At 42.1% G+C, this 25210-nt stretch overlaps 1 protein-coding gene across 1 annotated transcript; it reads left to right on the top strand.

The window, feature by feature from the left end:
* The first annotated feature begins 1297 nt into the window (after positions 1–1297).
* LOC129851412 (sodium-coupled monocarboxylate transporter 1-like) lies at positions 1298–18246 on the top strand. Its single transcript, XM_055917926.1, has 15 exons — positions 1298–2247; positions 3566–3631; positions 3886–3937; positions 5004–5071; positions 8423–8577; positions 8678–8818; positions 8926–9055; positions 9344–9432; positions 9753–9865; positions 10095–10162; positions 10277–10363; positions 10578–10771; positions 16645–16754; positions 17154–17239; positions 17447–18246. The coding sequence occupies exons 1-15, from the start codon at positions 1891–1893 to the stop codon at positions 17558–17560; spliced, it is 1830 nt and encodes a 609-aa protein (XP_055773901.1). The 5' UTR covers positions 1298–1890; the 3' UTR covers positions 17561–18246.
* The last annotated feature ends 6964 nt before the right edge of the window (positions 18247–25210 follow it).

Below are 25210 nucleotides of genomic sequence, written 5' to 3'. Positions count from 1 at the left end.
ATTTCACATTGAATTCACGTTAGTTGACAACTCAACCAAATATAAATCAAAACGACACTATCTAGAACCTAAAAGGGTTATTGGTCTGTCTCCAGAGGAGAACCCTTTTTGTTTCCAGGTAGAACTCTTTTGGTTCAAGGTAGAACCCTTTTCACAGAGGGTTCTACATGGAACCCAAAATGGTTCTACCTGGAACCAAAAAGAGTTCTCCTATGGGGACAGCCGAAGGAAAAAACGTTCCAAAAGAGTTCTAAGACAGTAGAAGTTGAACTGACATGTGCCCAGTGGGTAGCTTTCAGATGTCAGGTCTCCCTGTTCTATCAGGCTTATTTTCATCTGAAATCTTTCATATTATACCAAGTCTATTTGTCTGTCCCAATGTCCAAATGCCATGTTGGCTTTCTCCTTGTTTTCTTTTTACACAATCTTAAATAAATGTAACCTAACTGTAAAATCTAGGTGCTTGATTGGCATGTAGTAAGCCCTTTATGCTGCCTTCCAGAACATGTAATAATCTACTGCATCCATGGGAACAGATATCCAGCCGTCCAACAGTTTTACACCAATCCTGGATGGTCCCTTATCTCCAAGTGTTTTCATTTGAAGTTAATGATTGTAGAGAGGATTATCCCTGTTTCTCATATTTGTGTAAGGTTATAACTGAGAGGACTGCTTTTTGATGGTGCCCTATCCAACATTTCACACTAAAACAAATGTTACTGAAATGAATGCAATCTGTGGATAGGAGCATTACAGTTTGAGTCCTTGAGTGATTCAGTATCCATATGTTCCTAAAAACTGGACATTGTCTTCTCTTTCTACAAGTGCTTATATCTATATGTACTAGAATTGTTTTTCCAACGTACTGACTCGTGCAATGGAATGGAATGGCTGATCTATGGCTGATCTATTTTTCTCAAAGCTGACTGCTTCTCTGGAAAGTCTAATCAGTCAAATGTTGAGCAATCTGGTCTTGGAGTCCATAAGTACTGGAGGATTTCTTGTTGGAGAACCCTTTTCATGCTTTGAAAGTCCCAACTGTGTCAGGCTGACCATACATGGTGTTCTACCACTAGAACTATGCCAACCGTTCTATTTCATTGTAGATCGGAAGGCGGGCCAAACCCAATTCATCAAGTCAGATATAATGATCATTCCGTTTTAGAATCTTGGTAGGCAGTGCAGTGAATTCTGTATATTTTGTCCTTGGGTGATGATTAACTAAAGGTGTGTTTATGGTTAGCTGACACCAAGACTGTGTTCTTGCACGCTTTTGTTAGGATAAGGGGACCACACAAGGAAGTCTTGCCTAACTGGAGGATGCATTTCTAGTAATTCTCAACTTTATTCAACCTCAACAAATACGGTAGACTTAACAAATAGGAATATTGGACATTTGTTCTTGGAATTCTAGTATGTTTGTATAAGGATGTTTCTTTTAATTGTGGATGTCTATTGTAAGTGTCAAAGAACTGCAATAATCCCAACATTTTATCTGCATTAACACATTTCTGAGGTGATAATCTAGTTGACTGAGAATTTATTTGCTATTGTTTTGTTTTCTTGGAATACTGAAAAAAGGTTGGACACAATTTGAACAAAATGTATTTATTTTGACATTCTTGATCAAATCAAACATTCCTTCTCTACTTAGTGAAAGTTAAATATCAATGCTACACCTATTCTGTAATTCACATACCATTTATCTGATTAAATTGTAAATAGGAAAAATAGTGTGCATTGGAAAGAAAGGAAATTAAACATTAGCAACATTGCCTAACATTCAACCTGTAAGATCTAAGTGGCGACCAGTGGGTGAAAGTGGTTAGATAGTGAAGATTAGATAAGTGTTGGTCTCTGCCGGAGGGATCTCTTCTGTACTCATTAACCATGACGACGGGTTCAGGGGGCCCAGTGGCCTCGTTCTCTGTGTGGGACTATGTGGTGTTTGTGGGCACAGTCCTGGGGGCGGCCGGCATTGGCCTGTTCCAAGCCATCCGGGGCCGCAAGAACACCAGCAGCGATGAGTTTCTGCTGGGGGGCCGTCAGATGACAGCGGTGCCCGTCGCCATGTCCCTCACTGCCAGCTTCATGTCTGGCATCACCGTGATCGGCACTCCAGCAGAGGCCTATCGGTTTGGGGCGGCCTTCTGGATATTTGGCATCTCCTATGCCATCATGTCCATCATCACCGCTGAAATCTTCGTCCCTCTCTTCTACCGCCTGGGCATCACCAGCACCTACGAGGTACTGTAAGATATACCAGGCTGGGTCAGACCCACCTGGGTCAAATACATATACAGTATGTCAAATACATTAAAAGATTTGAGGTGCAAATAGCTTGATGATTCCTTTGGGCCCATTGTAATGGTCAAACAGCAAGTGCAAGCAAGGTGGATTGAGATAAAGGTACAGGGGAATGAATTAAGATGATAGCTAGGGGGGTGAAGATGAGAGGGTGTGCCCTAAAATGTCCAGCAGTTGTATTTTTAGTTTTTTGTATTTTTCTACTCATTTTTCTCCCCAATTGGTAGTTACGGTCTTGTCCCATCACTGCAACTCCCGTACGGATTCGGGAGAGGCAAAGGTCAAGAGCCGTGCGTCCTCCGAAACACAACCCCGCCAAGCCGCACTGTTTCTTGACACAATGCATACTTAACTTGGAAGCCAGCCGTACCAATGTGTCGGAGAAAACACTGTACACCTGGCGACTGTGTCAGCGTCCATGCGTTTGGCCCGCCACAGGAGTCACTAGAGCGCGATGGGACAAGGACATCCCGGCCGCCCAAACCCTCCCTTAACCGACGCTGGGGCAATTGTGTGTCACCTCATGGGTCTCCCGGTCACGGCCGGCTGCGACATAGCCCGGTATCGAACCAGGATCTGTAGTAACGCAGCCTTAGACCGCTGCGCCACTCAGGAGGCCCCCAGCAGTTGTAATTGAACTAATAATTAATCAGTGATCTGTGGAAACAATCTAGTCCAGGAGGGGTGCCAAGATGTTACATCTGTTACATTCAGCATCTGAGGACTTTACCTCCTAAAAGATATGTGACTAGCTGCCATAAAAGTAATTACAGGTATTTAATTAGTTTTGTGCAGCAAGCAACCATTTAGCAGGTTGGCATTTATTGGGATGAGTCATGTACTGAAGGCAGCTCTGCAGGGTATTCACTGGCTGGCATTGACACAAAGTCATAAAATCTGATTTTAAACCTAACAATAACCTTAACCACACTGCTAACCTTATGCCTAATGCTAACCTTAGAGCAAATGTTTGTTTTCATAATATTTTACAATATATATAGCCAATTTTGGCTGCAGCTGGCACATCAAGTGGAAATCGCTCAGTTCTGCCTCCAGGACAAGATTCATCCCAATAAACATCACCCTGCAACCATTTATGACTTGAACAAAACAGCTGTAGACCTGCAGATAGACAGACTATTGAAAAGTCTATGAATCTTTCTTCATCATCACTTCCTGACTAGGAAAAAAGATTTACAAGTGTAAAAAGCCAATGAAATCAGGCCAGGTTTGACTGAAATGTTTATTTTCTCTCTAGTATCTGGAGATGCGTTTCAACAAGTTGATTCGGGTGATCGGGACCACCATGTACATCATACAAACGGTAAATATTCAGTTAACATCATGAAAATGGGGCAAAAGGGTAGATCTTAATGAAGCTAATGTTTTCGAAAGGATATGGTGGAAACAAAAATCTCAATAATGCATTAACTACAAAAAATGGCAATCTGCCCTTGTCCTTTTTTCCACTGCCTGATTTCAGGAAGCCATCTGGGCATCTAAGGTAAACATTCCGCTTTATGAATGTGCATTAAGCATATGTTTACATCCATCAACTAATGGCTGATTTTGTTTCAGGCCCTGTACACTGGTATGGTCATCTACGCCCCAGCTCTTGCTCTCAATCAAAGTAAGTCATATGCAAAGTATCTCTTTAATGTTCCTTAAATGAATCAAAATAATATTATTATCTGAGTGTTGACAGAAGGTCAATCTCTGGACCAAACTGATGATAAATCTTTAGCTAATTAAATTGGTCTGCGATCTGCCAATAAAGGTATTGTCTAATTGCTTATTAATTGATGCAGCACGAAAGAGAATATGCAGATGTCGTTAGGCTAAGTGATAATATCACAGAGAATGCATATGTATCTATACTGAACAAAAATATAAACGCAACATGCAACAAGTTCAAAGATTTTACTGAGTTAAAGTTCATAAGGAAAACAGTCAATTGAATTAAATTCATTAGGCCTTAATCTATGGATTTGACATGACTGAGAATACTGATATGCATCTGTTGGTCACAGATACCTTAAAAAGAATGGGCCTCCCATCGATAAAATGCAGTTGTGTTCGTTGTCCATAGCTTATGACTGCCCATACCATAATCCCACCACCACCATGGGGGACACTGTTCACGATGTTGACAATAGCGAACCGCTCGCCCACACAACGCAACACACGTGGTCTGTGGTTGTGAGGCCAGTTGGATGTAAATCCAAATTCTATAAAATGAAGTTGAAGGCGGCTTATGCTAGAGAAATTAACATTAAATTCTCTGGCAACCGCTCTGGTGGACATTCCTGCAGCCACCATACCAATTGCACACTCCCTGATCTGTGGCATTGTGTTGTGTGACAAAACTGCACTTAGAGTGGCCTTTTATTGTCCCCAGCACAAGGTGCACCTGTGTAATGATCATGCTGTTTAATCAGCTTCTTGATATGCAACACCTGTCAGGTGGATGGATTATCTTGGCAAAGAAGAAATGCTCACTAACAGGGATGTAAACAAATTTGTGGAGAGCTTTTCGTGCATATTGAACATTTTTGGGAGCTTTTATTTCAGCTCATGAAAGATGTGACCAACACTTTACATGTTGCGTTTATCTATTTGTTTCAGCTCATAGAAACAGTTGTAGAGTATTATTTGGAAAAGCTGTGTAAATGGGTCTGTACTTGTGTGTGTTTCAGTCACAGGGCTGAACCTCTGGGGAGTGCTGGTGGCCACTGGGGTGGTGTGCATCATCTACTGCACCCTGGTCAGTGGTTCATCTGATCTCACTCACCAATCAGCAATCAACTCCTTCACGCTATGACAATACACATTTTAATATTGAATACTTATTAGGATCCCAATTAGCTGACACCATAACGTCAGCTAATCTTCCTCGGGTCCAACACAGAGCTTAAAATATATTACAAACAATTACATTTACAATAAGAAATGACCAACATTTAACAAGTAGACATGAAATCAAATCAAATTGTATTGTCACATGCGCCGAATACAACCTTATGCTTACTTAGAAGCCCTGAAATGCTTACTTACAAGCCCTTAACCAATAAGGCAGTTCAAGAAATAGAGTTAAGAAAATATTTACTAAATAAACTAAAGTAAAAAAGAAAAAAAAATCCAGAAGTAACAAAATAAAATGACATAATAATAATGAGGCTATATACAAGGGGTACCGAGTCAATGCGCAGTGGTACAGGTTAGTCGAGGTAATTTTTAAAGTGACTATGCATAGATAATAAACAGCGAAAAGCAGCAGGGTAAAAACAAAGGGAGGGGTCAATGTAAATAGTCCAGGTAGCAATTTGATTAATTGTTCAGCAGTCTTATGGCTTGAGGGTAGAAGCTGTTAAGGAGCCTTGGGTCCTAGACTTGGCGCTCTGGTACCGCTTGCCGTGCAGTAGCAGAGAAAACAGTCTATGACTTGGGTGACTGGAGTCTTGACAATTTTTTGGGCAATCCTCTGATACCGCCTAGTATATAGGTCCCGGACGTCAGGAGGCTTGGCCATACCAGGCAGTGATGCAACCGGTCAGGAGGCTCTCGATGGTGCAGGATATGGGGAACCATGCCACATTGTTTCAGTCTGCTGAGGGGGAAAAGACATGCCTGAAAGGACATGCCTGTCATGAAAGTTTGTTGTTGATGTGGACACCAAGGAACTTGAAACTCTCGACAAGCTACACTACAGCCCCGTTGATGTTAATGCGGGCCTGTTCGGGCCTCCTTTTCCTATAGTCCAAGATCAGCTCCTCTGTCTTGCTCACATTGAGGGAGAGGTTGTTTTCCTGGCACCACAATGCCAGGTCTTTGACCTCTTCCCAATAGATTGTCTCATCATCGTCAGTGATCAGGCCTACCACTGTTGTGTTGTCAACAAACTTAATGATGGTGTTGGAGTCGCGCTTGGCCACGCAGTCATGGGTGATCAGGGAGTACAGGAGGGGACTAAGCATGCACCCCTGAGGGGTCCCAGTGTTGAGGATCAGTGTGGCAGATGTGCTGTTGTCTACCCTTACCACCTGGGGGTGGCCCGTTAGGAAGTCCAGGATCCAGTTGCAGAGGGAGGTGTTTAATAACAGGGTCCTTAGCTTAGTGATGAGCTTTGAGGGTATGATGGTGTTGAACGCTGAGCTGTAGTCAAGGAACAGTATTCTCACATAGGTGGTCCTTTTGTCCAGGTGGGGAAGGGCAGTGTGGAGTGCGATTGAGATTGCGTCATCTGTGGATCTGTTGGAAGTGGGTCTAGGGTGTTGATGTGAGCCATGACCAGCCTTCCAAAGCACTTCATGGCTACGGTCGTGAGTGCTACGGGGCGGTAATCATTTAAGCAGGTTACCTTCGCTATCTTGGGAACAGGGACTATGGTGGTCTGTTTGAAAGATGTAGATGTTACAGACTCGGTCAGGGAGAGGTTGAAAATGTCAGTGAAGACACTTGCCAGTTGGTCCGCGCATGCTTTGTGTACACGTCCTGGTAATCCGTCTGGCCCCATGGCTTTGTGAATGTTGACTTGTTTAAAGATCTTGCTCACATTGGCTACGGAGAGCGTGATCACACAGTCGTCCGGAACAGCTGGTGCTCCCTTACATGCTTCAGTGTTGCATGCCTCAAAGCGAGCATACAAAGCATTTATCTCGTCTGGTAGGCTTGCATCACTGGGCAGCTCACGTCTGGGTTTCCTTTTGTAGTCCGTAATAGTTTGTAAGCCTTGCCACATCCGACGAGAGTAGGAGCCGGTGTAGTATGATTCAATCTTAGTCCTGTATTGACACTTTGTCCTATATTGACACATCACTTTGTTTGATGTTTCGTGTGAGGGCATAGCAAGATTTCTTATACGCGTCCGGATTAGTGTCCCGCTCCTTGAAAGTGGCAGCTCTAGCCTTTAGCTCTGTACAAATGTTGTCTGTAATCCATGGCTTCTGGTTGGGATATGTACGTACAGTCACTGTGGGGTCGACGTTGTCGATGCACTTATTGATGAAGCTGAGGTGGTATACTCCTCAATGTCATTGGATGAATCCTGGAACATATTCCAGTCTATGCTATCACATGTGACATGCTGGTAGAAATGAGGTAAAATGGAATTTAGTTTGCATGCATTAAAGTCCCCGGCCACTAGGAGCGCCACTTCTGGATGAGCATTTTCTTGTTTGCTTTTGGCCTTATACGGCTCGTGGTCTTAGTGCCAGCATTAGTTTGTGGTGGTAAATAGACGGCTACGAATAATAGAGATGAGAACTCTCTTGGTAGATAGTGTGGTTTACAGCTTATCATGAGATACTCTACCTCAGGTGAGCAATACCTCAAGACTTCTTTAATATTAGAAATCGCACATTAGCAGTTATTGACAAATAGACAAACACCCCCGCCCCTCGTCTTACCAGACATATCTGCTCTGTCCTGCTGATGCAGGGTGTAATGATTCATAGGTGCGCATAATAATGAATGCCAGCTGTGCGTAATGATAAATCCCAGGACCGGTGGTTAGTACTCTGGCGACGTCGTACGCCGGAGGGGAGGAGCAGGAGCAGACGTGACACAGGGAGAAGCCAGCCAGATCTATATTATCCATTTCGTTGTTTAACCACGTCTCTGTGAAACATAAAATATTACAGTTTTTAATGTCCCGTTGGTAAGATAGTCTTAATCGTAGATCGTCCAGTTTGTTTTCCAATGATTGCACGTTGGCCAATAATAGGGTAGTGGTGGTACTGGTGGTTTACCTACTCGTCGGCTAATTCTTACAAGGCACCCCGCCCTCCTCCCCCATTTTCTCTGTCTTTTCTTCATGCAGATGACAGGGATTTGGGCCTTGTCTCGACAAAGCAGTATATCCTTCGCTTCAGACTCATTACAGAAAAAAATCTTTGCCCGGGGCTAGGAGTTTTTCCTGACCCCATGACATGTTCATGCAGGGAAATCTCTCAGCCTCAGTTATGGGCAATTACTACTGTAGGGTCCGTTTTTTTCCTGGTCAGGTCACAGGGTCAGGAAACACACTTAAACCTACACATGAACAAACCTCTTTGGTGCACATGAGGTTGCAGCATACCTTTCTTCCCCTGACTCCATGTTGCATTGTGGTTCTCAGGGAGGTCTGAAGGCGGTCATATGGACAGACGTGTTTCAGATGGTGATCATGTTAGCAGGCTTCGTGGCCGTCATTGCCAGGGGGGCTGTCATCCAGGGAGGTCTGGGGAAGATCTGGGATGACTGCTACCAAGGAGGCAGGCTCAACCTTTTTGAGTAAGTAAAATATCCACACGTCATGCAGGGAATAATTACCACCACAATATTACTCCTCATAGTTAGCTGAGCATTTTCACTTTAATACCTTCTAATGCAGTTTTGATCCGGACCCTTTGAAGCGTCACACGTTCTGGACGATCGTGGTTGGTGGCAGTGTGATGTGGGCGTCCATCTACTCCATCAACCAGTCACAGGTGCAGCGTTACATCTCCTGCAAAACCCTAACTCAAGCCAAACTGTGAGTGGCACTCCTACCTTCCACAGTCATAACATACAGGAAAAGCTGTAAATGAAGATTAGCAATATGAGTGTTTGTTTCAAGTTGGCTTTCTTTGAAACCCTCAGGTCACTGTATGTGAATATGATTGGTCTCTGGGTGACTGTGAGCTTAGCAGTGTTCTCCGGCCTCACCATGTACTCCATTTACAAAAACTGTGATCCACTCACTAATGGTGATGTAGGGGCATTTGATCAGGTCAGTAAATGTAAGACAGCTATGGCTCTTACACAGGCATGGACAGTGCTGCACTATGGCAGTGTTATTGAATGTTAGTGGGTGGGTGCTTATACTGTATTTGTCATTTCACACATGTACAAGTGTGTATTAATATGTATGTGTGAATTGGACAGGACTGTGTGTGGGATTAATAGTGTGTGTGTGTGTGTGTGTGTGTGTGTGTGTGTGTGTGTGTGTGTGTGTGTGTGTGTGTGTGTGTGTGTGTGTGTGTGTGTGTGTGTGTGTGTGTGTGTGTGTGTAAACAAGCTGCTTCCATACCTGGTAATGGACATCCTGGCAGCCTATCCTGGAGTCCCTGGGTTGTTTGTTGCGGCAGCATACAGTGGTACACTGAGGTGAGTATTCTCCAGGGGAACCCAAATAGAGAAGGTCCGCTGACACAAATCTTCCAGGTGGCAAAGATCTGGATAGATTTAGTCACTTATCGGCATAGTAACAAACCCCTACCTCTCAACCCCCTCCCTTTCTGGATCCGGAACCAGACCACGGTTCGCCTATTGTGTATGGCTGGTATACACTAACAAATGCATGCTATCTTCCACTACTTTTACAACTAACCTACCAATGAATGTGTTTAACCATACGTTCCCTGCAGACAAAGGGCAATTCCTCCTCTTTCTCTTTGCCTCATCTATTGTCAATGCGTCTGTTTCAGTACTGTATCCTCCAGCATCAATGCGCTGGTGGCTGTCACTGTAGAGGACTTCATCAGGCCAGTGTACAAAAACCTGACAGATAAACAGGTGACCTGGATGAACATGGGCCTCAGTGAGTTTCACACAAAACACTGTGTAAGACTAGCACAATTATATGTGGGTTCATTCAAATAGTAATGTCACACAAATAAAGGTCAGTTTGATATTTGCCGAGGTATGTACATTATATGTCAATACTTTGCATGGAAAAATACTTTGCATGGAAAAATACTTTGCATTGAAATATATTTATAATCATGAAATGTGTATGGAATATTTAATTACCTTTGCACCTATTTCAGGTGTTTTCTTCGGATTTTTGTGCATTGGGATGGCTGCAATAGCTTCACTGATGGGGAGCATTCTGCAGGTAGGAAAACATTCTGCAGGTAGGAAAACTATAATCAGAAGTGACTCCATATCGCCACCTGCTGTCTGGTAGTTGTCACCTCTACTTTATGTCTCTAACGTTGTCTCTTTTCAGGCAGCCCTGTCCATATTTGGAATGATCAGTGGCCCTCTTCTTGGGCTTTACCTCTTAGGCATGTTCTGGCGCACAGCAAACTCAACAGTAGGTATCCCACATCTTATTCATATCACTTTCATTATTCATACTTAAAGAATGATTTACTAGTTTACTCAAAGATATATTACTAACCAGTAACACTATAAATGTTCTGACATACAAAGATTTTGGTTGATGAATACAAAACAACGTTAGACAATATAATGACCTTTAATGATCTTTATGGGTGAGACTGAGACGGCTTCCTTGTGCATTGCAGGGGGGACTCACAGGGCTGATTGCGGGCCTTGTTATTACCCTGTGGGTGGGGATTGGAGCTCAGATATACCCACCCTTAGCTGATAAGACCAACCCCCTGCCAATCAGTGTGGCAGGCTGTAACCGCACACAGGACCTGAACTACACCACCCTGGCCCCATGGACCAGTGCAGTAACACTGACCCCTCTGCCTGAGTGAGTTACTCACAGTCACTTTATAATCACTGTCTTCAAAGTCACCCTATTCCACATATAGTGCACAACTTTATTCCAGAGTCCTATGGTGCTTATAGCTAACTATGGGTTAGCAGCCTTGTTGAACCAACCTGATGTTGCGAGCTCACATTCTGTTTCACTGAATGAAAACGTCAATGCAGCGGTCAGTCTGGTTTCACAAGATGGCGCCGACAGATAGGGCAGCTCTGCTTCTAGCTAATAAGCAACTTTGTAGTATTTAGTTTTGTTGTGTTATTTCTTACATTATTATCCCAGGAAATGTTTTGTATTATTACATAGACCCGGAAAGAACTTTTGAATATCAGAGTGGCGGTAACTCACCAGCATTATGACCGGGAATACGACTTTCCCGAATTGGATTCTTTGTTCGTACCCCCCAGGACAAATTAATTGATTCCAGAGGCTGATCCAAAACACAGCCGACGAGAAGAGGTATTCGGAGTGGACTTCTAGTCCGACTCAGGAGGCGCGCACACCATCCACCGCATCCAAGTATATTACTCACTAATGTTCAGTCTCTGGACAACAAATTAGACGAGCTCAGGGTTCTCAGCTAGCTGGGTTCTCAGTATATCGCATCGACAGGATTAAAGAACTCTCCCAGGGAAGAAGAAAGGCGGGAGTGTATGTTTCATGATTAACCACAAATGGTGTGATAGTGATAACATACAGAAACTCAAGTCCTTTTGTTCACCCAACCTAGAATACCTCACAATCAAATGCCGACCGTATTACCTCCCAAGAGAATTCTCTTCAGTTATAGTGACAGCCGTGTATATTCCCCCTCAAGCTGATACCACGACGGCCCTCAAAGAACTTCACTGGACTTTATGCAAACTGGAAACCACATAACCTGAGGCAGCATTTATTGTAGCTGGGGATTTTAACAATGCACATTTGAGGAAAAAACTACCGAAGTTCTATCAACACATTGACTGTAGTACTCGTGCTGCTAAAACAATCGACCACTGCTACTCCATCTTCCGGGATGCCTACAAGGCCCTCCCCTGCCCTCCCTTCTGCAAATCTGATAACGACTCCATTTTTCTCCTCCCTTCCTATTAGCAGAAACTCAAACAGGAAGTACCCGTGCTAAGGATTATTCAATGCTGGTCTGACAAATCAGAATCCACGTTTCAAGATTGCTTTGATCACCCGGACTGGGATATGTTCCGGGTAGCCTCTGAGAATAACATTGACGAATATACTGATATGGGTACTGAGTTTATCAGGATGTGTATAGGAGATGTTGTACCCACTGTGACTATTACAACCTACATTAACCAGAAACCGTGCATAGATGGCAGCAAAACTGAAAGCGCGAACCACCGCATTTAACCATGGCAAGGTGATTGGGAATATGGCAGAATGCAAACAGTGTGGTTATTCCCTTTGTAAGGCAATCAAACAGTCAAAACATCAGTATAGAGACAAAGTGGAGTCGCAATTCAATGGCTCAGACACGAGATGTATGTGGCAGGGTCTACAGACAACCACGGATTACAAAGGGAAAACCAGCCACGTCACGGACACCGATGTCTTGCTTCCGGACAAGCTAAACACCTTCTTCGCCCGCTTCGAGGATAACACAGTGCCAACGACGCGGACCGCTATCAAGGACTGTGGGCTCTCCTTCTCTGTAGCCGAAGTGAGTAAGAGATTTATGCGTGTTAGCCCTCGCAAGGCTGCCGGCCTAGACCAGCTGGCTTGAGTGTTTGAGGACATAGTCAATCTCTCCCTATCCCAGTCTGCTGTCCCCACTTTCTTCAAGATGTCCACCATTGTTCCTGTTCCCAAAAAAGCAAAGGTAACTGAACTAAATTACTATCTAGCAATCACTTCTCTCATCATGAAGTGCTTTGAGAGGCTAGTTAAGGATCATATCACCTCTAACTTTTTAGGGATAGGGGGCAGCATTTTCACTTTTGGATGAATTGGTGCCCAAATTGAACGGCCTCCTACTCTGTCCCAGATGATAATATATGCATATTATTATTACCATTGGATAGAAAAAACTCTGAAGTTTATAAAACTGTTTGAATTATGTCTGTGAGTATAACAGAACTCATATGGCAGGCAAACTTCCAAACAGGAAGTGAAAATTCTGAAAAGGGTTGATATGAAAGTCATCGCCTATTCAAATCCCTGTAATTTATGGATCTGTTTGCACTTCATACGCCTTCCACTAGATGTCAACAGTCAGTAGAACGTGGAATGAAGCCTCTAGTGTGATGTGGGACCGGATGGGAGGTGTTTCAGTCACTGGTCTGGAAGATTGCCAGTTGCTGGTCACGCACGCTAGTCATGGAATGAGCATGTGTGCTATTACTTTTACAGACATGAAGAAATGCTCCTTTTGGGACGTTATTGGATATATATGATAACATCATCCTGAAGATTGATTCTCAACTAAGTTTGACCAGTTTATTCGACATGTAATATAACTTTTTTAAGTTTTCGTCCGACGTTTGTGTTCACTTCCGCAAGTGTTTGGACACGTGTACTACACATGCTAGTTAAAGTTGCTCATTCGACATAAGTAATGGACATTATCGAACAAAACAACGATTTATTGTGGAACTACGATTCCTGGCACTGCATTCTGATGAAAGATCATCAAAGGTAAGGGAATATTTATGGTGTAATTTCGTATTTCTGTTGACTCCAACATGGCGGAGAAATGTTGTTTCTATCTGAGCGCCGTCTCAGATTATTGCATGGTGTGCTTTTTACAATTTTTTTTTAAAAATCTGACAGCGGTTGCATTAACAACCAGTGTAGCTTTAATTATATGTAAAACATGTATCTTTCATCAAAGTTTATGATGAGTATTTCTGTTATTTGACATGGCTCTCTGTAATTACTCTGGATATTTTGAAGGCATTTCTGAACATGGCGCCAATGTAAACCGAGATTTGTGGATATAAATATGCACATTATCGAACAAAACATAAATGTATTGTGTAACATGTCATATGAGTGTCATCTGATGAAGATGTTCAAATGTTAGTGATTAATTGTATCTCTATTTCTGGGTTTTGTGAAAGCTATCTTTGCTGGGATAAATGGCTGTGTGTTTTTTGGATTTGGTTGTGAGCTAACATAAATATATGTTGTGTTTTTGCTGTAAAACATTTAAAAAATCGGACACGATGGGTAGATTAATTTACAAGATGTTTATCTTTCATTTGCTGTATTGGACTTGTTACTGTGTGAAAGTTAAATATTTCTAAAAACTATTTCTGAATTTCGCGCGATGCCTTTCCAGCGGAATGTTGGGGGGGGGGGGGGGGGGGGGGGGGTTCCGCTAGCGGAACGCGTGTCCTAGAAAGGCTAACTTACCTGACACCGTAGACCCACTTCAATTTGCTTATCACCCCAATAGATCCACCGATGATACATTCGCCATCGCACTGCACACAGCTCTATTCCATCTGGACAAGAGAAATACCTATGAAAGAATGCTGTTCATTGACTATATCTCAGCATTCAACACTATAGTATCCTCCAAGCTCATCATTAAGCTTGGTACCCTGGGTCTGAACCCCACACTCTGCAACTGGTTGGTGAAGGTAGGAAACAACACGCCCCTATCCAAATCAACGGGACCGCAGTGGAGCAGGTGAAAAGCTTCAAGTCCCTCGGTGTACACATCACTGACGATCTGAAATGGTCCACCCACACAGACAGTGTGGTGAAGAAGAAGCAACAGCGCCTCTTCACCCTCAGGAGGCTGAAGACATTTGGCTTGGCACCTAAAACCCTCACAAACTTTTACAAATACACAATTGAGAGCATCCTGTTCGGCTGTATCACCACCTGGTATGGCAACTGCACAACCTGAAACCGCAGTGCTCTCCAGAGGCGGATGCGGTCTTCCCAACGCATCACCTCTCCAGAGGCGGATGCGGTCTTCCCAACGCATCACCGTGGGCAAACTACCTGCCCTCCAGTACACCTACAGCACCCGATGTCACGTAAACCTGCACCTTAGACGCTACTGTCTCATATACATAGACTTGAAATCACTGGCCACTTTAATAATGGAACAATAGTCACTCTAATAATGTTTACATATTTTTGCTTTACTCATCTCATATCTATATACTGTATTCTACTGTATTTTAGTCTTTGACACACTGACAATGCTCGTCCTAATATTTATATAGTCCTTAATGCCATTATTTTACTTTTAGGTTGTGTGTATTGTTGTGAGTTGTTAGATATTACTGCACTGTTGGAGCTAGAAACACAAGCATTTTACTACACTCGCAATAACATCTGCTAAACGTTGTCGTGTCTTTGGCTATGCCGGATTAAGTGATATGACATGCTATTCTATAAAATCGTTTCTCAGTAATTAATATTACCTGATTGAGCTAATCATGTAAATGTATTTAACTAGAGAGTCGGGGCACCACAAAATAATATTTATAGAACTGTTATCTTCCGAATAAACTCTTCAAGACCTAGTAATATTTTACATCAATAGCAGTCAATATTAATCGTCAACTTAATTCAGTCTCATCTGAAAGTTGTAAATTATTCACGAACCCTGGCTAACAAGTTGAATTAGCAATACATAATTGGGTTGAATTATTTATTTACTAAATACCTAACTAATCACACAGAATTACATATACACAGAATTAATCATACCTTGATTACAAATTACGTCATAAAGAAAAACATCCCTAGCGGACGGAACAGATATGACAGCTGGTTACACAAAAGAAAAGGGGGCTGGGTTTGAGTGAAAGAGCGGGAAGACTGAAGACAAAGGGAGAAGCGATGTCTCTATCGTAAATACAGTATCTTATGCATTCTAAATTACCGCCCATTTGGAAAAGGAAAATGCAATAAATATTTACTCTGAGCTGAGCTTCGGTAGGTTGGTGGTAGATGGAAGGCCGTGTTGCCCAACCGAGTCCTTTGTCCTTTGAAGAATGTCTCTGGTGGTAAATTGGATATGTTGTAGTAACGTCGTTGTGTGGTAGACAGGATACTCTGTCTGTCCTTTCCTAGCCCACGTTTGCAGCTGCTGTTGCTAACTCAACAGCTAGGAGGTATCACTTCTGTAGTGAATAAGAGTTCAAAGTTCATACCATTCGCAACCAAAGCTCACGCTGAGGTTGGCTTAGTTCTGTAGTTGACAGGTTAGTCCTTTTAACGTATGGCCCGTCGTCCTCCACATCCTCGGAACAGAAGGTAATATTGTGTTCAAGGCTTTATATAGGAAGGGAGAGGAGGGCGTGTTTGAAAAGTTTTATAACCCATGTTTCTTCACAGGGGCTGGCCACTGATTGAGCAGAGCCCTAACCTTATGAAAACCCAAATCTCTCATTTGGAAGCTAAAATTACATTTCATCTCTTAACCAATAATTTTATATTCAAACATTTAAATTGAACAACAATTCCATGTGAATCTGATAACTACAATGTGCAGACTTTCCACTGTAGAGTTTATGTCTTCCTATTATTGATGAGAATGTCTCAGATGACAACCTAACTGACATCATATTCATTAAGTACCACCGCATATGTTCAATTGGTCGGATTACCAGAATATAGTTAATTTTCACCCCACCTTCTGATGTTCCAAAAATCTCTATGTTAACCAAAGGATTTTCAAATGTCACATCAGTAGGGTAGAGAGAGGAAAAAGGGAGGAAGAGGTATTTATGACTGTCATAAACCTACCCCCAGGCCAACGTCATGACAACGTGTATGTGACAAATAAGATTTGATTTGATTTAACAAGGCTATTGTGTTAGCTCAAGGCTACTGTATTAGTGGGGGCTCAGGTATGACTCTTCATCTTGTTGTTACAGTGACCGTCCGGCTCTGGCAGACTCTTGGTACTCCCTGTCCTACTTGTACTTCTGTCTTCTGGGCACTTTGGTGACTGTGATCGTGGGCTTGGTGGTAAGCGCTATCACAGGTGAGGCTACCTCCTTTAGATCCAACCCTAACAGCATAGTGCATGATATTAATTATTTTTGACTGCATGACCTGACCAGGACAAACTTTACATTTGACATTTACGTCATTTAGCAAACACTCTTATCCAGAGCCACTTACAGGAGCTATTAGGGTTAAGTGTCTTGCTCAAGGGCACAGACAGATTTTTCACCTAGTCAGCTCGGGATTCAAACCAGCAACCTTTTGGTTACTGGTCCAAAGCTCTTAACCGCTAAGCTCTTAACTCTGGGGCTAGTTGTTCCTGGTCAGGTCTGTTAAAGGAAAAATTCCTGGCACTAGGCATAATGACTTTGGCGGTTTCAAATGTATATTTTATGCAGTTAGTTAAACGTGACGTCTCCCTGTGTTGTCTGTCCAGGTGGCTGCAAGCAGGAGAAGCTAAGCTCAGATCTCTTTGTAAGGAGAAGTGATCTATTCTGCGCTGGCTGTGGCAAGGACTCAGAGGTAAAGCTTCCCCCCCCCCACCTCACCTCACCTCACCACACCTCTCTCTCACTCTCACTCTCTCTCTCTCTCTCTCTCTTATTTCTAGACAGATTTGGAGGGAAAGTTATGCAACTCTCTCTCTCTCTCTCATACCATAAGCCTACAGCTGTATTAAATGTTCTGTGTTAACTGGCTCCCGGTGTGGTCTTTGTGTGACTTCTGCAGGCATCAGAACCTGAGATAAATGAAAAGGCTGGGTCAGAGCTGAAGAAGGGATCAAACAACGCTGGATTCCAAGACCCTCAGTTTAACATAGTGGAGAAGGTCTCTAAAATGTGATGCTGCCACCAAGCTAAATGCACTCTGTCAACTGGAGTGCTCCAAGGGAACGATTTTTCCTCTCACCTTTCCGTTCTAGTTTTATTGTAATGAAATTCATTACTAAGAGAAGGAACCCCAAGTGTGTAATAATGCAGGTTGATACAGTTGATCAACTAGCTAGCTCATGTATGTTAGGCTTAACCAGCTATCTAAATCTTATAGTTATCATAGCCAGATTACTTGCCCAGGTGCCTCAACCCCCAGGGGGTCTCCATTGATTTTGTAGAGTCATTAAAGTATCATATGAACACTTATAAGACATGGCAAAATGTGTAGAATTGCAGGAAATTTGCTTTAAAACTGTAAAATGTTCTCTAAACCAACAAGAGGTGTGTGAACAGTTTAGGATCCCATGTGTTGTGAGGTGGTTTGTTACTATCCCAATACATGACAATATCCATCCAGCTACCTAGGAAATGTGTGTGACCAGACCTTCTCAAATAGTAGTTGAGCATCCCTGACCTAGGCCATGGAAGGGTACTGCAATGTAAAGCAATAGTTGTAAGGTAGGACTTTTCAACCATGTGTTAAGATAAAACAATATATAATAATGTACATCTAACTTAATTGTCAGTACAAATAAGCATATGCAGTTCACATATAATCATATTTATTTTGTGTTTACAGCACTACACTGGCTGATATGAGACATTTTACAGTATGTAATATTAATTTTGTGGATATAAAGATTGTGCTGAAATGCATACCTGTTTGCTTGCTTAATTTATCTGTGATTGTTCTTTTGGGAATTTGTTTATATTGTCAAGTTTTCATAAACAAGGCAATGAGCTAGACAAGGCAAATGCACACTTATTTCTAGACCGATTTGGAGGGAAACAGATGCAACTGTATCTTGCATGCTTCACATTCATCTTTACAAAGCTGACAATATTAATTGGGTCAACCAACTATATTACTGGCATTTGTTGGCAGCTGATTTGGACATACAGGTTCAGCCTACCATATGCAAACATCCAAAAAACATAGAGAAAAAGGGACATCTTTTTCCCCCCTCTCCCATCCACCAGTTATTTCACCAGTTATTTGAAATAATAACTTAATAACTGCTCTGCAAAAAGTTCTGATTTGCTGACTGTAAGCCTAAACAGAGAGTTAATTTAATCCGACCAATGACCATAGCTGTGTTCGAATACAAACCGCATTAACTGTACTATTTGTGATGTAAATTGAGGCATAGTATGGATATATTTAGTATGCCAAAAGTTTCCAAAAGTTGTACTACATTCACCAAAAAGTATAAAAGTAGTGGACAGATTTGAAGAAAATGGCGGAAAATATGCAGCCGAAGTCCAACGAGAGCAGATATACATTTAAGTACAAAAATATATATTCATTGCTGTAGCAAATTATAACAAATACTAGGAAAATATTGAGCAATGTAATATAAAAATAATGACTTTAAAATATTATACGTTATGTTGGCTGACAATTTGTTGGCTACGCTAGACTTACAAACCACAAAGCATATTATGTGGTGCCGGTATGTTAGCTAGCTAACGTTAGTTGGCTTCTAATACATGGAACTTGCTAGTTTATTAACTATATGCTATCTAACTAACTACTCAACGTTAGGCCTAAAATGAGTAAGATAGCTAATCCCCTTAAACCCGATTTATGTAGACACACTTTTATCTAAAACGTGTGTCTATTTGACCTGAAAGTCTGATGACAACACAGCAAAGTTGATCACCCGGCGGGCCAGAAAATAATCCCAGTTCACAGGAAATAGGCATGCGGCAGTGAAGGGGTTTGAGTAAGCAGCTGAATTGCGCAGCATTTGTTTCCTTGCCAACCAACGGACAATTATGGAAGTGAACACAGAAGAAGACCGCCCACTTCACTGCTCTCTGTGGTCTGTTGGGAGCAAGGCCCCAACCAAATCTCACTTGGGGCCCCCCACTTGATGGCGTAGAACAATTTCCTGCAATTCTACACATTTTGCCATGGGGTGAAGAGAAAGTGTTTCAGTTTTAAAGCAAGTTTTCTGCAGTTCTACACATTGTGCCATGGGCAAAAGTGAAAATGTTGCAATTTTATAACACATTTGATTAAATTCTACAAATTTTGCCATGGGGCAGAGATTTATTTGTTGTTGCAGCAAATTTTCTGCAATTCTACCCATTTTGCCATGGGGTGGAGATCATTTTTTTCTCACTTTTAAAGCAAATTTCCTGCAATTCTACACACATAATTTGTCATTACTTATACCATGTTAACAACATCTGAGTGAGAGTCACTCACAAACTCAATGGGGACCCTTTGTAGGTCAGGGGGTGACTGTCAGAGACTGGCATAACAGAAACATGTTGATGCACAACCAAATTTCGAAGTTACAGCTTGTGTATTCTACTATTTTAACTCTCAACAGTAAGTTGAGACCCTTACTGAGTAAAGAAAAAAATATATAATAAAAAATGGGAGAGGAGTTAGGGGTCAGGGTCCCCCTGTCGACCTGGGGCCCTAAGCGACCGATTATGTTGTTTATGCCTGGAGCCGGCCCTGGTAGGGAGTGGAGAACAGAGGAAGACGTTTGATCTATGGGATGGGAAAACAAATGACTGCTAAAGCAATAGACCAAGTTCCTGGTTTTACTCTAATGGGTGTGTGTAAGGTGTGTGTAAATGTGTAAGGTGAGTTAAATGTATTTTCTGAATGTTGACTGTGAAAATGAAATGGTAGGGAATCAACGGCGGTCGGTGCCATTTAAGATGAGAAAGGACGATTTTGTTTTGAGAGCATGGCCTTATTTCTATTACAGCATATTGGATGACTGTCATTCATATTCCATTCACCCAGTTCAATGTAACAGCGATAGGTTTGGCTACTACATGATACTCAAATTTTCCCTATACCCACCATGAGGTTGCTACAACCTAGTCTATGAATGAAAGTTTACAATGTAGGTTCACACTGGTCGAGAGAAAATGTTGAGGGGACAGACAGTGACACATGGACAGACAGTGACACATTCAATATCGCCTTGCACACTCTTGCCTGTATCTAGCTGTTCTAGGGTGTAATCATTAGTACAACAGTTGCAAATGAGAGATTCTATTGGACAAATTCAGGTATGTTTATTCTACGTTTTGTTCCGTTTGCTTCCGTAATTTTTTTTTTTGTTCAACAGAATCGGCGGAATGAATACACCCCATATCACACAAAAACACAGTTCACTTTCATAGCAGCCACGTTGTATTCCTTCTTGCATCTATGCACTCACCTCCTCTCACCTTTTTCCGTCGCTTGTGGACTTCAATGCACAACACATCAGTTGTATGTGACCAGACAAAAAACCTTTCCAAGCCATATCATAACCGCTACACACAGCCTACATTGTTGTCACCATATCAGCTAAAGCAACATCATAGTCAACATACAGTGCATTCGGAAAGATTTCAGATCCCTTGACTTTTTCCATATTTTGTCACGTTACAACCTTATTCTAAAATGGATTAAGTAAAAAAAAATCCGCAACAATCTACACATAATACCCCATAATGACAAAGTGAAAACAGTTTTTTTGATTATTTTGCTAGTTTATATAAAAAAAACAGAATTACCTTATTTAAGTAAGTAATCAGAACCTTTGCTATGAGACTCGAAATTGAGCTCAGGTGCATCCTGTTTCCATTGATCATCCTTGAGATGTTTCTACAACTTGATTGAAGTCCACTTGTGGTAAATTAAATTGATTGGACATGATTTGTAAAGGCACACACTTGTCTGCATTAGGTCCCACAGTTGACAGTGCATGTCAGAGAAAAAACCAAGCCACGAGGTTGAAGGAATTGTCCATAGAACTCCGAGACAGGATTGTGTCGAGGCACTGATCTGGGGAAGGGTACCAAATAAATGCAGCAACATTGAAGGTCCCAAAGAACACAGTGGCCTCCATCATTTTTAAATGTAATAAGTTTGGAACCACCAAGACCTTGTAGAGCTGGCCGCCTGGCCAAATAAAGTAATTGGGGGAGAAGGGCCTTGTAGAAAAGGCCCATTCATGGACACTTGCTCAGCTGGGCCAGGGGCGCTTTAATTAGGTCAGGTGGTATGTCCGACACATTTCAACTCATTAAAAGGAGGAAATCGCCATCGCCCAATCTCGTTGCTTTCTCTTCCTTAACTCCTTCTAATCCAGAAGATCTGTGTGTCCATGAATCCACGTAAATCCACCGAATCTGTTACCTTTCATCTGAACTATCTGTTGCGAACCTATTATGTAATGTAAATGGTCAATGATCACGGCCCTACAGATCATCACAGGCCAATTATGCCATGGATATATGGTTAATATGGGATGAAATTACATGTACATACGAAGACAAACTTGAAAGGGTGAAATATGAAACGTCATTGTTTGCTGAACTGATCAATTCTGATATCAAACTAATGGGGATTATAGATTGAATAACCGATCACTGATTGAAATATTTGTATTCTTCTTCTCATGATTATGATGAATAGTTACGAGCCTAAATGACTCAAGGATGATTCCTATTGACTTCTTATTGAACTGAATTTCTGAATTACCTAATTATGTTAATAATGAATGATTGTTATGATTTGATCTTTGATTATGAATTTGATTGGATACATGTTATTCTGTTTCCTTTGTTATGAATTTGATTGGATACATGTTATTCTGTTTACTTTGCTATGCAGCACAGACTACCCAGTAAATATACCACTTTATGGTTAACTTCTCTGGGGTAGGGGGCAGTATTTTGACGCCCGGATGAAAAGTGTGCCCAGAGTAAACTGCCTGCTATTCAGGCCAGATGGTAGGATATGCATATTATTAGTAGATTTGGATAGCAAACTCTGCAGTTTCTAAAACTGTTTGAATGATGTCTGTGAGTATAACAGAACTCATATGGCAGGCAAAAACCTGAGAAAAAATCCAACCAGGAAGTGGGAAATCTGAGGTTTTTAGTTTTTCAACTCTTTGCTTATCCAAGATACAGTGGGAATGGGGTCATGTTGCACATCCTAAGGCTTCCATTAGATGTCAACAGTCATTAGAACCTTGTATGATGCTTCTACTGTGAAGTGGGGGCGAATGAGAGGGGATTGAGTAAGGTTTGCCATGAGCTGACCATGCGCTGACCATGCGCGTTCATGTGAGAGTTAGCTTGAGTTCCATCACATTTCTGAAGACAAAGGCATTCTCAGGTTGGAACATTATTGAAGATTTATGTTAAAAACATCCTAAAGATTGATTCTATACTTCGTTTTAAATGTTTCTACGGACTGTAATATAACTTTTCGTCTGAACTTTTGCCTGGAGCTACCCGCGCGTCGTGAGTTTAGATTGTGTACTGAACGCGCAAACAAAAAGGAGGTATTTGGACATAAATGATGGACATTATCGAACAAACAAACATGTATTGTGGAACTGGGATTCCTGGGAGTGCATTCTGATGAAGATCATCAAAGGTAAGTGAATATTTATAATGCTATTTCTGACTTCTGTTGACTCAAACATGGCGGATATCTCTTTGAGTTGATTTGTCGTCTGAGCGCCGTACTCAGATTATTGCATGGTTTGCTTTTTCGGTAAAGTTTGTTTGAAATCTGACACAGCGGTTGCATTACGGAGAAGTGGATCTAAAATTCCATGTATAACACTTGTATTTTCATCAACATTTATGATGACTATTTCTGTAAATTGATGTGGCTCTGTGCAAAATCACCAGATGTTTTGGAACTACTGAACATAACGCGTCAATGTAAACTCAGATTTTTGGATATAAATATGAACTTTACAGAACAAAACATACATGTATTGTGTAACATGAAGTCCTATGAGTGTCATCTGATGAAGATCATCAAAGGTTAGTGATTAATTTTATCTATATTTCTGCTTTTTGTGACTCCTCTCTTTGGCTGGAAAATGGCTGTGTTTTTCTGTGACTTGGCTCTGACCTAACATAATCGTTTGGTTTGCTTTCGTCGTAAAGCCTTTATGAAATCAGACAATGTGGCTGGATTTACAACAAGTGTATCTTTAAAATGGTGTAAAATACATGTATGTTTGAGGAATTTTAATTATGGGATTTCTGTTGTCCAGCTACCCAAGAACCCGATGGTCACTCTGACAGAGCTCCAGACTTCCTCTGTGGAGATGGGAGAACCTTCCAGAAGGACAACCATCTCTGTAGCACTCCACCAATCAGGCCTTCTCAGCTCACCTTGAGCCACTCCTCAGTAAAAGGCACGTGACACCCCGCTTGAAGTTAGCCAAAAGGCACTTAAAGGACTCTCAGACCATGTGAAACAAGATTCTCTGGTCTGATGAAACCAACATTGAACTCTTTGGCCTGAATGCTAAGCGTCATGTCTGAAGGAAGCATGGTTGAGGCAGCATCATGCTGTGGGATGTTTTTTAGCGGCAGGGTCTGGGAGACTAGTCTGGATCGAAGGAACGATCAACAGAGCGAAGTACCTTGATGAAATCCTGCTCCAGACTGGGGCGAAGGTTCACCTTCCAACAGGACAATGACCTTAAGCACACAGCCAAGACAATGCAAGAGTGGCTTCGGGACCAGTCTCTGAATGTCCTTGAGTGGCCCAGCCAGAGCCCGGACTTGAACTCGATCTAACATCTCTGGAGAGCCTTGACAACAGCTGAGAAGCAAAGCTCCCCAACCAACCTGACAGAGCTTGAGAGGATCTGCAGAGAAGAATGGGAGAAACTCCCCAAATACAGGTGTGCCAAGATTGTAGTGTCATACCCAAGAAGATATACAGCTGGCGGGTTTTAAGATTTTTCGGCAGGATAGAACAGCGGCCTCTGGTAAGAAAAGGGGCGGCGACCTATGCATATTTGTAAACAACAGCCGGTACACAAAATCTAAGGAAGTCTCTAGGTTTTGCGGAGGTAGAGTATCTCATGATAAGCTGTAGACCCCACTATTTACCAAGAGAGTTTACATCTATATTTTTCGTAGCTGTCTATATACCACCGCAGCCCGATGCTGGAACTAAGACTGCACTCAATTACCTGTTTACGGCCATAAGCAAGCAGGAAAACGTCATAAAAAAGTGCATCGATGACGTCGTCCCCACAGTGACCTTACGTACATACCCTAACCAGAAGCCATGGATTACAGGCAACATCTGCACTGAGTTTAAGGGTAGAGCTGCCGCTTTCAAGGAGCGGGACTCTAACCCGGAAGCCCATAAGAAATCCCGCTATGCCCTCCGACGAATCATCAAACAGGCCAAGCGTCAATACAGGACTAAGACTGAATTGTACTACACCGGCTCCAACGCTCGTTGGATATGGCAGGGCTTCCAAACTATTACAGACTACAAAGGGAAGCACACCCACGAGCTGCCCAGTGACACGAACCTACCAGACGAGCTAAATTTCTTTGATTCTCGCTTTGAGGCAAGTAACACTGAAACATGCATGAGAGCACCAGCTGTTCTGGACAACTGTGTGATCATGCTCTCCATAGCCAATGTCAGTAAGACCTTTAATAAATCTTCTTAGGGAATGGCGTCCCGCTAGCAGGATACCTGTCGACAACATCCGGTGAAATTGGAGGGCGCACAATTCAAATAAATAATCGCAATATTAAA

The sequence above is a fragment of the Salvelinus fontinalis genome, chromosome 3, assembly GCF_029448725.1.
Source record: "Salvelinus fontinalis isolate EN_2023a chromosome 3, ASM2944872v1, whole genome shotgun sequence".
Lineage (NCBI taxonomy): Eukaryota > Metazoa > Chordata > Actinopteri > Salmoniformes > Salmonidae > Salvelinus > Salvelinus fontinalis.
This window is presented reverse-complemented; position numbering and strand designations above follow the sequence as displayed.